This window comes from Maniola hyperantus, chromosome 4 (assembly GCF_902806685.2).
Source record: "Maniola hyperantus chromosome 4, iAphHyp1.2, whole genome shotgun sequence".
Lineage (NCBI taxonomy): Eukaryota > Metazoa > Arthropoda > Insecta > Lepidoptera > Nymphalidae > Maniola > Maniola hyperantus.
Window position 1 is genome coordinate 574,684 of NC_048539.1, and position 13,040 is coordinate 587,723.

At 39.0% G+C, this 13,040-nt stretch overlaps 2 protein-coding genes across 4 annotated transcripts in view; both read right to left on the reverse strand.

Annotated features, from left to right (window-relative positions):
* Positions 1-2,416: 2,416 nt before the first annotated feature.
* On the reverse strand, positions 2,417-12,334 carry LOC117981937 (uncharacterized). The gene is made up of 7 exons (XM_069498133.1): positions 12,188-12,334; positions 10,515-10,614; positions 9,005-9,118; positions 7,560-7,703; positions 6,288-6,430; positions 5,024-5,204; positions 2,417-4,072 (listed from the first exon to the last, which is right to left on the reverse strand). The coding sequence occupies exons 1-7, from the start codon at positions 12,209-12,211 to the stop codon at positions 3,876-3,878; spliced, it is 903 nt and encodes a 300-aa protein (XP_069354234.1). The 5' UTR covers positions 12,212-12,334; the 3' UTR covers positions 2,417-3,875.
* The window catches only part of LOC117996962 (peroxiredoxin 2-like), a 32,192-nt gene continuing 26,105 nt past the window's right edge, over positions 6,954-13,040 (reverse strand). For 2 of the 3 annotated variants that reach the window (XM_069498137.1, XM_069498136.1), the window contains one exon: positions 6,954-7,125. The gene's annotated coding sequence lies outside the window, so the exon portion shown is untranslated. The remainder of the gene's footprint in view (positions 7,126-13,040) is intronic. The other variant, XM_069498138.1, reaches the window with a different exon arrangement.

The window sequence follows — 13,040 nt, forward strand, 5'->3', positions numbered from 1 at the left end:
TGAGATAAGGTTTAAGCTTGTAATACTAGCTTATGCTCGCGACTTCGTCCGCGTGGACTACCTATATAAATATCAAACCCCCATTTAATCTACTTAGGGGTGGAATTTCGGAAAATCCTTTCTTAGTGGATAGTGGCTAGGTATACGTACCTACCTACTTTGTACAAAAAACACAGCTGTGCGTTGATATGCATATAAGTCAGTTAGTCAGTCAGTCAGTACCCGTAGTACAAGATTTTACGTCTCACCAAACGAAAATACTTCCGCGTTACAGTAAAATGGACCTAAACAGCCTTGAATTGAAGTCAAATATTCAATGCCACTGATTTTAATTTCGCAATGTTTCCGCTTGGAGCGCTGGCTGTAGAAGTGTAGACAAACTTGAGCTTTAAAACAAGGCAATTAAGATCCAGTTTACTGTAACGCGGAAGTATTTCGACTCTCGAATTTGGTTTGGTTTGGTGAGACGTAAAATCTTTTACTACGGGTACTGGACTTTGAATTTTATATACTTAACTAGTATTTTGCTCGCTGCTCGAGCTGCTAAAGCAGCTCTCGAGGTCTATAATCGCCATTTTTAATAATAAAAATTTTTGTATGAAAAAAAAAATTCCGCCATTTTGAATTTTTTTTCAAGTCATCGAATAGTCATCTTTTGCCAAGAAACCACTCTTCCATCTTTCATACCCTCCGAGATGGACGCCGATGAAATTTGTATGGCGGCCATCTTTTTTTTGGAATTTTGAATTTTTTTTCAAATTTTTGGCAATTGGATGGGGTTTCGAATGACATTTGCTCGAGCACCTCCCACCTATCTTCAATAGATTTTAATTTTGAAGAGTGAAGGCACCGTGAGGAAACCATCCATGCCTGAGAGTTCTCCATAACTTACATTATGCTTATCATGATTACCATGCCGACTAAGCCTATGGTCGTCGCGAACTATACATTCTATAAACATAAATAGGAAGGTATATTTCTCGGGTCACGTGACCAAGTTAGCCTGGCCTGCTTAGGTGAATCTAACAGCTAACACAAACGCAAGCGCACAAGAACTTATCTCATTAGCCATTATACCCATCTGCATAACATTAACTGATCTCCCCCCTCCTCCTCTCTCCCCCTTCCACTCCACCTGACCCCGCGGCCCACTTCCGTGGCACACATTCCCAAATCTACCGGATTGTAGCCTAGATATTTAGGAAAACCAGCCAATCCAATCTCAACCTTAAAACAATGGTAATAAAGGTTAATAACAAAGAAGGGAATGACAAAGCAAAATATCGCGTAGTAGTTCAATTTTAAAGTCGAAAGTGGATAACAACCAAGAAATTTGTTCGAGCACGCGCGACCCTTATTTTTCCCACGAATAATTAAAAATCAGTCAGTACGAGTTGGATTCGCACACAATGGGTTCCGTACCAGCATTTTTTAATTTTCGTGACAGCCATTTTGAAATTCCGTATTATTTGTTGTTATAGCGGTAATAGAAATACACATTCTGTAAAAATTTCAACTCTCTGCCTATTACGGTTCACGAGATACGGCAGTTGATAGACAGACGGACTGACGGACGAACAGCGGAGGCTTAGTAATAGGGTCCAACATTCCCACTCCTCATTCCTGATGCTGTACCTGACCACCAAAACTGATGATTTAGAAACTGTCGGTTATAAATTGATATTGGAGGTAGGTACCTACCGAGTAAAGACTTTATCACTGAACTCAAGGACCGAACTCCTCAACCCTGATGCTGTAAGGAATTGAATCGTAAATCGTGGTGGTCTCACGGGTTTTTAGGGTTTCGAACCTCAAAAGGAAAAACGGAACCCTTATAGGATCACTTTGTTGTCTGTCTGTCTGTCAAGAAACCTACAGGGTACTTCCCGTTGACGTAGAATCATAAATCATAAAATTTGGCAGGTAGGTAGGTCGTATATTAGACATTAGGGGAAAAATCTGAAAACCGTGAATTTGTGGTTATATCACACAAAAAAAATTAAATTATGGTAATGAACTTAAAATTAGTATTTTCAATTTTCGAAGTAAGATAACTACATCAAGTGGGGTATCACATGAAAGGCTTTCACCTGTACATTCTAAAACAGATTTTTATTTATTTTTATGCATCACAGTTTTTGAATTATCGTGCAAAATGTCGAAAAAATACGACTGTAGTACGGAACCCTCGTTGCGCGAGCCTGATTCGCACATGGCGGTTTTTCTTTTTTTAAAGAATCATGCGTTTAAATGTTTTTACGAAATCTGGTACTGAGATTACACCTAGCATCTACTAAGGGATAGGCTAATTTTTGTCCTGTAAAATATAATGTTCCCACGGAATTTTCAAAAAACTAAATAGACGCGGGCGAAGCCGCGGGCATCAGCTAGTTTCCAATAAAACAATATTTTATATTTTTCATTTTGTTTATTTGATCTCAAGTAAACTTAAATCTAAATATTAAACTCGAAGCGAATGAATGAAGCAAGTCTTCTGGCGTACTCCATTAAAAATAAACAGTCAGTTAACCGACTAACTGACTGTTTATTTCAGTAGCTTTGGAGGCTCGCTTTATTCAGGTCCTGCTTCGCTGAAACGTTTTTTGTGATTTCCCAAAATTATCCACAATTTACAGCCGCACTCAGAGTCGCTTAATCGGAACTTAAGTTTAGTTAAAACGAGACAGAGCTATATGTCTCACATAATTCTGTCTCATTTTAACTCAATCTTAAGTAACGATTAGCGACTCTTGAGTGCGGCTGTAAGAGTTTTAAGTCAGTATATTAATCAATTCTTATTTTAAAGTCTGATATATCATAATAATATTATTTATGGTTAAACGTCTAAGATTTTGTAAAAATTGATTTATTCAAGACAAGCTCTGTGATAATAATTATTATAAAACGAGCCTATTATCATTCAGAGATTGTCACTAATTTTGTATTTGTATACCGCAAGTAATTTTAAGTACAAAAACTTTAAAAAAAACTGGACATAATTTATTAGTTTTATGCAGTGACGGATAGGTAAAAAATTATAGTATCTTTATTGAAAAAATCTATGTAAGTATATCTACTTATTTTATTCTGTGATGGGATGAATTATTTCATTGGTATAAGCTATGGGTGTACATGGTCACATTTTAGTGATCAATTTGAAAAATTGCGCACTGAAATATGCTGGATTGGATTGTAATTTGTTAAAAGTTTTACAAATAGTGTATTATATTATAAATCATCCCAAAATCGCAACGGCCACAATAATGAAAGAAAATGCTTGATAATATCAAAAAATTGATTAGGTAAGTAGGAAGTATATTAACATAGTCTTATCGTAAAAATAACTAAGCAAAATAGTATAGCACTTCGCTATTTCTTTGCGAAGGCAAATTATTGTCAAATAAGGTCAAAAGTAATTATTGTTACAATTAGGACATTGATAGTCAGCGATATAATAACATTTCAAGTGAGTACCTACACAAGTAAGTAACACAATATAAACTTAATTCAAAAAACTGAAAAATTATAAGTATATTAATCTCTGATTAATAATAATTTAGGGACTGTTTCACAACCACGAAATAATTTTTATCTCACGAACAACGACATTTCGGTAGAATTGTGAATCTGTCAAAATGTAAAATTTATTCGTTAGATAGGTAAAAAATAAAGTCTATTTTTAACCGACTGTGAAACGTAACGGGGTGGTTGTGAAACAGGCCCCAAAAGTTAACAAAATCAACTAGTAAATAACGCCATCTATCGACTATTTGGCACATAAACATTTTACAAAAAAATCAACGAAACTTTCCCAATGATTTGGGTATAATAATACTACCATAAATTTATTTTAATCGAAAATACATACAAATTCTTTACAATTTTGAGATCAAAGCTTCCCATTTGGGATCAAGAGGCAGAGGCTCGGCAGACGTGTTGTAAACAACGCCATCTCTCATTACGACGGGGCCCATGTCTACGTAGTTACCGGCGACGTCGCGAGATGGCGCTTGCCAGTTTCGGCGGCGGCCTTGACGAATGCTTCGCATCATGTTAGTGGATTTCATACGTTCTGTAAAAAACAAATAGGTATTTTATACTGGCTGATCCGCAATTCCTACCCTTTCAAGGCGGTGAGAAAAGGATGCTACATTTATCCCGTAAAATTTAAGAGTTCCCACAGGATTAGGTATTAAAACTCTAAATCCAAGCAAACGAAGTTGCGGAAACAAAACTAGGCGACGTTATAAACATAACAAGTGAAATTTGCAGGTTTCTAAAAACGCTAAATAATTAAAATCACACTCAGCTTCCAATGACTGCAGTATGAAAGGAACAGCGCCATCTATGATGCTTTTAACGAACACCTTAGACACAATAAAGTTCCTTGAATCACCATCATCAATGACGTACCTAATTCACAGGACACCTGTCAGAGGGCGTAACATGCACCCTAGCGAGACCACTGGACAGGCGTCCCTTAAAATTACGGTGTTTCTAGATTAAATTACGGTGGATTAGCTAAAAGAATACCGTGTAAATTACCGTGTCATTTTTAAAAGAAAAAAGTCACGAATTTGCTTTTTAATCAATTATTAATATTATTCTGAATCTGACTCTCCTAGCATAGCAATGTGGCTAATTCCATTGTACACCTTATCTTTTTCATAAACGGATTTATTCATATTAATATTTTGTTAAATCTCATTAATTTTACATTTCACTCCTTCCTAGTTGCTTGAATAAGGACGAAAATAGATTGCTGAGATTTGATGCTTAAACCGAGAGCAAGAGAAATGTTGCCATTACGAAATATGCTAACGTGTTACGTGGCTGAGATTCGTACTCGTATTGCGCAGTATACTATGAATTTTTAATGTGATTTTTGTATTTCGGTGACACGGTCAAGGTAATGGCATTATTACCTTGATTGTAGATTAGAACTGAATTACAGTGCATCTACGGTAATTACCGTGTACATGGAAACACTGACGCGAAGACACACAACATGATAGGTACTTACCGTCGTCAGTGCTGAAGGGGCAGTACTTCAAAGTATGCGCATTATCGCCATACGCGCCGCAGCGGTGGCAGCGGTAGTCGCGCAGCACCGGGCACGTGACGCGGCCCTGGCAGCGCAGGCGGTGCGAGCGGTAGTACGACTCCTTCTCGCCGTTGTTCTTACAGAAGCGACATTCGTTTACCTTTAACAAGTATTTTATCTAAAAAAATAAAAACCGACTTCGATACACAAACACTAAAAATTCAAAAATAATTTAATTTATTACCGAATATATTATGAATACAAGAGTTGATATAGTTCCATAATAATATTTTTGGTGCCGGTGCCAATTAGCTTCAGCTGCGCAAATCGTCTAGACTTGGCACCGACCCCAAAAATATTATTATGGAACTATATCAACTCTTGTATACATAATATATTCGGTAATAAATTAAATTATTTTTCAATTTTTAGTGTTTGTGTATCGAAGTCGGTTTTTATTTTTTTTGTAAAAAAAATTTATTTCACAATTTTTAGTGGCCCCATGGTATTAAAATATGCTATGCCTGGTTAAAAATCTACTGTTTACTAAGCTATTACACTGATCGCGAGCAATTTACTCTTAACCGTTGAGGAGTTCCATTATCTATCTTCGAAGATGTTCATCAGATCTTCACCAAATTTAAATGGGACCAACTTTGAAGTATACCCTTTCAAACAAAAAAAGAATTTTCAAAATCGGTGCAGGCGTCTTCGAGTAATCGGGGAGCATACATAAAGATTCCGACGAATTGAGAACCTCCTCCTTTTTTTGAAGTCGGTTAAAAATGATATGAAATGTGCACAATTCATACCCATTACCCTTTAGATTAGTTCGAAAGTTAAACTTCCCGGACAGTATTACTACTGTCCAGAAAAGTAAATATGGAATTTCATTTCTGGACAGTAGGTATAACTTCAGCTGTCCAGGAAAGTAAGTTTGAATTTGGAATAATGTTGGTTCCTCACAAGTCACAACTGTTCAGAAAAGTTACTATGATAAGCTTGTATTTGGAATAATCCTTCTTCCTGAATATCTTATCTTGTAAGTATATTTTTAAATATTCATTATTTTTTCTTTAGCTTAAATACTTTGAATTCGGAACTCTACCGAATTGCGTTTTCAGCGCTCACAAAAGACGGGTATCCGTATCGGATTTTTTACAGCGCTGCGAGCGCTGTAAAAACTTAGCTAGCTAGTCTACCGGAGCCTTGTTTATTACGGAACCCTAATAAATGAGCTCACCTCAGGTCTCGCGCGCTTCTTCTGCTGGTCCCGGGCCTGCTTGACTGCATCCAGCAGGAAGCAGATGACGTCCCTCGGCAGAGAGTTGAGCAGACGCATCTCGTACTCTGTCAACTGCTGCCACGAGTTTCTCTCCCCAGAAGCTGAACAAGGATAAACGGATTGGGTATTTGACTACATCAAAAATCAGTAGGTACCCTAATTATAAATGCGAAAGTGTGTTTATTTGTTGGTTTTTCCTTCAATCACGGCGCAACGGTGCAACGGATTGACGTGATTTTTTGCATGGGTATAGATAAATACCCGTAGGGCGATTGTCTAAAACCTGCATCAATCAATTCGTGCGATTCTCGTTGCAACAATGCATTGTAGCCAATAGTGAACGAGCGTTAACCAGAGATGATTGCCATCATGACAGTGTAACTGTCATTCTCCCGAAATCGCGCAGCTCATAGCCTACTTTTTATCCTGGAAAATCAAAAAGTTCCCACGAGATTAAAAAAAAAACCTAATTCCACGCGGACAAAATCGCGGGCATCCGCTAGTCAAAAATAATTTCTCAGTGATTATTAAATAAATAAATAGAATGTCTTCTAAAGATACGTAAAATTCACGTCCTTTGATAGTGTTAAGTGTAAAAACCATTTAAAATATGATGTGACGTCACATTCCAGTTTTTTTTTTAAATAGTGATAGCGAGCAAACGAGCAGGCGGGTCACCTGATGTTAAGTGATTACCGCCGCCCATGAACATTTGCAGCACCAGAGGAACCGCCGATGCGTTGCCGGCCTTTTAGGAATTTGTTGGTCCGCCCCTTGAATAACCCCATGTTGTAATCTAGTATTTTATAGAACATAGAATATCGCATACTAAGTGCGCGTTAGTAGTGGTAGCCTAGTGGTTAGGACGTCCGCCTTCTAATCAGAGGTCGGGGGTTCGATCCCGGTCACGCACCTCTAACTTTTCGGAGTTGTGTGCGTTTTAATTAATTAAATATCACTTGCTTTAACGGTGAAGGAAAACATCGTGAGGAAACCTGCATGCCTGAGAGTTCTCCATAATGTGTGTGAAGTCTACCAATCCGCACATGGCCATCGTGGTAGACTATAGCCAAAACCCTTCTCACTATAAGAGGAGACCCGTGCTCTGTAGTGAGCCGGTGATGGGTTAATCATGATGAAGTGCGCGTATTGACGTTTGATAAAGAGTTACTGATTTGACTAGTTATCAAATACCGTATTGTGAGGCGCTGCGGCTAACATCAGCGTTACCTGCACCACTCGAAGCCATCAACTCCTCAATGCTCTGCCCCCTGTATCCGCTCGGACGAGGTATGGGGACTGCTGGGGTCGCGTCAGGGGCCGGCCAAGACTTCTGCCGCAGGTACATGGCTGGGAGACCCATTCCGGCGAGTTCTGGATAAGTACATCAATATCAGTACCTTATTTTATTTAAGTACTTAGGGCCGGTTGTTTCAACAAACTTTGACGGACACGTAACCTTTAAATATGGCGCTAACGAACGTAAGTAAAGAAAAAGCGTTGATTCAGCATCTATTAGCGCTAACGTTCGTTAAAAAGTTACGTTTACGTTAAACCGGTCCTGGCGCCATTGGTGATCGTCAAATCAGGTTCGTAACTTCATACTTCTTACAAACGGAATATTTTATTTACAAATTATAATGGAATCAATTTAATTCAAAGCTTTTAATGGTAGTTTTTTTTTGAAGATGAAAGAGAATTTGTAAGAAAGAAAAAGTGTTTAAAATTCGAAGTAGCAATATATACCTATGCAATAGCAATATAGCAATGCAGTAGCAATATATAACTATGTATATAATTTAATATACTTAAAATGAAATAAAAAAAGGATACGGAGAAGTAAGTTAATTTTTAGAGTTAGTTTCGCAACCAAAATAACAATGACGAACAGTTTTTTGTACAATGGAGCAACGCACTTAAATTAACAGATGTTAAAGTTCGTCTACGTCTGTTAAATTTTATCGAACGTATCTTACGAAGACCAATGGTTTGAAACAACCGGCCCTTAAATAAATAAAAATACTTTTTATTCAAGTAAACTTTCACAGTCCTTGAGTGGAGACCGCGTTTAAGCAAGCGTAGTGTGGGACGCCCTCCAGCACGATGGACCGACGATATAAAGAGGCTGGCGGGAAGTGGCTGGATGAGGAAGGCTGAGGACCGGGTGTGGTGGCGCTCTTTAGGGAAGGCCTATGTCCAACAGTGGACGTCCACAGGCTGATGATGATGATGATGATGATGAAACTTTCACAAATACTTATTGAATCGTCAAAGCATCTACCACTGGTTCGGAATGCGTTTCCTACCGAGAAGAACCAGCAAGAAACTCGGCGGTTATAAATGCGAAATTGTGTTTGTTTGTTGGTTTATTGGTTTGTTGGTTTGTCCTTCAATCACGTCGCAACGGTGCAACGGATTGACGTGATTTTTTGCATGGGTATAGTTAAAGACCTTGAGAGTGGCATAGGCTATTTTTTATCCCATGAAATCAAAGAGTTCCCATGGGATATTTGGGATGGGATTTCAGGTTTGTAACTTATTTAGTCTACCAGCTGTGACGTACCTGGTCCTGTGTTCCTCATAAATGCCGAGTACAGCATAGAAACCCAACTCTACATGATCGCACGCGCCCCTTTGTAATCGCGCGCCCCTAGGCACGTGCCCTAGTGACGTACCTGGTCCTGTGTTCCTTATAAACGTCGAGTACAAGCTGGCTTCGTCCTCAGGGTCGTACGGGGAGTCGATCCCGTTCTTCTTGAAGTCCTCCATCACTGCGTCGATGGGAGTCACTGCAAATATACCAAGTTTATGCACCAGTACAGCAACTGCCGAGTGCCGATTACTTGAAGAGAGAGCCAGCGCGTGCCAGACCCATGCAGGTATACCCAAGAGATCAATTGAAGTAAGTTTAGTGATGACGTCACTAAAATGGCGGCCGCGCGCATTAGCAGTTTGCGTAGCGTACGTACCTATATAGTTTTTTTTTCTTTAAAATTTTCACTTGCAACAGGTGACAACCCTGTGAGAATAGGTATACAATTTTGAACGGTATAGGAAGCTTCCCCTCTGTAGGGTTAATCGACTTTCAAAAAGGAGGTGGTTCTCAATTCGGGCCCTTTTTATGTAACGTAGGTACCTACACCGATTTTTTCGATGATTTTGGACTGATTTGCAAATTTTTTAATTAACAGGGGAAGTTTCCGTGGTAATCTAAATATACAAAAGGAAAAGGTGATTAACTGACTGACTGACTGTCCGTCCGTCCAGTAGTTTGAGCTGCGCGTTGATAAATCAGTAGGATCTATCAACGCACAGCTCAAACTACTTGACGGATCGGGCTGAAATTTTACATGCAGATAGCAATTATGACGTAGGCATTCGCTTAGAAAGGATTGTTCAAAAAGATTCTGACGAATTGAAAACCTCCTCCTTTTTTTTAGAAGTCGGTTAAAAATTCAATTCCTATAAGGGGGTGAAATATGGGTTTCTAATACTACACAAAATCCACGCGGATGAAGTCGCAAGCATAAGCTAATCTTCTCTATAATAATAGGTATAAAAATGAATCACTAAATGTGTTGCTCATCGCAAATCTCGAGAACAGCTGAACCGATTCCGCTAATTCTTTTTTTATAATATTCCTTGAAGTACGAGGATGGTTCTTACGGAGAGAAAAAATTAATTAGCTTTTATTATTATTATAATAAGCTTCCAGAAGACATATTGGAGATGTCTCTCAACAAGTTCAAAGTTTTCATAAAACGTAAACTAATTGAAAAATCCTATTACAATGTAAAGGATTATTTAAATGATAAGCAAGCTTGGGAATGAGTTGCTTAACGACTTTGTGATAGTTCTAATAAGTTTCAATAATTTTGTAAAGTGGTGATAATAAAAAGAATACCCGGCTGAGTTTGTTGTGGGCTCTTCTCAGACCTGGGCGCGTTTGGAACCCTCGTAGCTTTAGTTTTAAGTTTGCGTTATAATTATCACCACTATATTATCTTACAAATCTAACACTATACCAGACAATCAATAAGAGTAATTTATTACCTATTTTGAATAAATCATTTGACTTTGACTTTGACTTTGAATTCAACCTCCCCCCTCAATTTTCTAAACTCCAGCCGAGCGAAGCCGGGGCGGTTCAGCTAGTAAAAAATAAATTTAAAAAAAAATACTAACTCTCATTAAAGCTAGATGACCTGGGCCTTCCACCGATGTCTGATTCATGCACCCGCGACTGGAAACGCGGCCACGACTCTTGGCTTCCCCGCTTCGTGAACTGAAAACAATTACCTGTGTAAATAGCTATGTAATAAGCCGTGATAGCCTAGTGGTTAGGACGTCCGCCTTCTAATCGGAGGTCGGGGGTTCGATCCCGGGCACGCACCTCTAAATTGTCGGAGTTATGTGCGTTTAAAGTAATGAAAATATATTAGAGCAGCTTGCTTTACCAGGTGAAGGAAAACATCGTGAACAACCTGCATGCCTGAGAGTACTCCATAATGTTCTCAAAGGTGCGTGAAGTCTACGGTCATAACTCTTCTCACTCTGCAGTAGTAGTAAAAGTAGGTAGGTATACGATTCACCTCCGACGACCTCCCTGGCGCAGTGGTGAGCGCTGTGGTCTTAATAGTGGGAGGTCCCGGGTTCGATTCCTGGCAGGGGTTTGGAATTTTATAATTTCTAAATTTCTGGTCTGGTCTGGTGGGAGGCTTCGGCCGTGGCTGGTTACCACCCTACCGGCAAAGCCGTGCCGCCAAGCGATTTAGCGTTCCGGTACGATGCCGTGTAGAAACCAAAGGGGCATAGGTTTATTAAAAACTGCCATACCCCTTCCAGGTTAGCCCGCTATCATCTTAGACTGCACCATCACTTACCACCAGGTGAGATTGCAGTCAAGGGCTAACTTGTATCTGAATAAAAAATTTAAAAAAAAACCTTTTAAAATCGTAGGTACTTTTGGCATGACAGTTGACTCAAAATGTTTGTGAAGTTTAGAATCAGGCCTCGTCCGCGCCTCGTACGTGGCACGGCCCGCACCCGCCATGTGATAGCATAAATCACATTTACAATACACGAACATATTTTTACGAATCGAAAAATCGAAATCGGAAAAAAATCGAAAACAAATGAGCGCACAAACGACCTAACTTTTCGGAGTTAATCAAATTGGTACTTATAACTAACGGTGAAGGAATACATCGTGAAAAAACCTGCATGCCAGAGAGTTCTCCATAATGTTCGCCGATGTGGTAGACTATGGCGTAAACCCTGATTCTGAGAGGAGTGGTGGACCAGCAGCGATGGGCTGATCAATCAATTTGATGATGATGATGACGATAACGAAGTAAATAATATACAGGGTGAGATCTATAGAGCGCACTCTGCTTAGACTTAAGACAAATAAAACGAGACAAAGCTATATCTCTCACATAAATCTGTCTCGTTTTAACTCAATCTTAAGTCTGAGCAAAGTTAAAGTGCACTCTATAGATCTCAGCCTTTGTCTGGGAAGGTAAGGTTTACCTACCTACATTATTTAGTTACGCAATTTTTATTTACAGATTTTAAAAATACGAACAAAAACTCGAAAAATTAACAGAACGTAATCTACCTACTACATATTACGAAAGAATCAACTAATTTTTATAACATTTTCAATATAAGAATATCGAACAAATTGACAACAAAGAAATCTCTACAAAATGGCGGCGCTCTTTTCAGTTGAAACTTAAAAGTGACACACATACCTACCTACCTATTCGCTTTTCAACCACCTACTAATGAAATAACGAACTCAGAAATCAAACTAAAAACTGAACAAAACCGGAAAACAACGAAAAAAAACTTACCGCTTCCGAAAATTGGCCGTCCATGATTAACTTAAAAATGTTTAGGATAATCACTGCGCGTGCGTCCACCGAAAGACTTGCAATATTGCGTGGCTCGGCGCGTGCACCCTTTGTCCCTACTTTCCGATGAGTGATGACAAAACAAAGTCGTGCTACGCCGAATGCCGAGCTTTCATTGGTTAATTTTTTTAAACTATAATGGCTGCCTATTGCGCTTGCGCTGACAAACACGTAGAAAAAAATAAGAACTATACCTATTGTGACAGGGCCGGCTCAGGGGTGCCGCGTGGTGTAAACTGCAAGTGACCGAGGCACCAGCGGCGCGCGGTGCCGAAAATGTGCCCCCTTGAGCAATATTAGACTAGCATAGCACTTGCTCGCGCTTAACAGTGATATAGTAAGGGCATTTGTTGTTACTAGTTTTATTTGTAACAATTTAAATACCTACATATATATTTTTTCTGCATGATATCAAAAAAAATATCGAGCTCTATTTATCAATTTAGAAATTTTATGATATAGGGACAACATCATAAAACTTCTCCATTTGAACTTTTTTCAAAAAATTATGGCCAGTATAACTCGGGATGATGTAAAAAATAATAATACTGCGGTCCTGTTCATAGTGTACCTATTTTATTTTACTCGTCTCAAAATCGCCCAACAAGCCAAGAATCTTTCAGAGGTCTAAGTTAAAAAATGTGAAAAAAATGCATATTGGGGGCCACTTGGGGCCTTTTTTTTAACGCTGGGAAATGCATTTACGCATCCCCCCTCCTGGAAGCTAGCCAGCTAACCAGCCAGCCAACCAACTGGAGGGAAGGTATGTGGGACTCACCGGCTGAGAGGCGAC

Bases quoted from the DNA above. Each gene is read 5' to 3' on its own strand.
- LOC117981937 (XM_069498133.1), bottom strand. From the start codon at position 12,211: ATGGACGGCCAATTTTCGGAAGCG. The intron at 9,119-10,514 runs GTTAGTATTTTT...GTATATTTGCAG, and splicing joins GTCATCTAGCTTTAATGAGA to TGACTCCCATCGACGCAGTG. The intron at 6,431-7,559 runs GTAACGCTGATG...ATCCTTGTTCAG, and splicing joins GATGGCTTCGAGTGGTGCAG to CTTCTGGGGAGAGAAACTCG.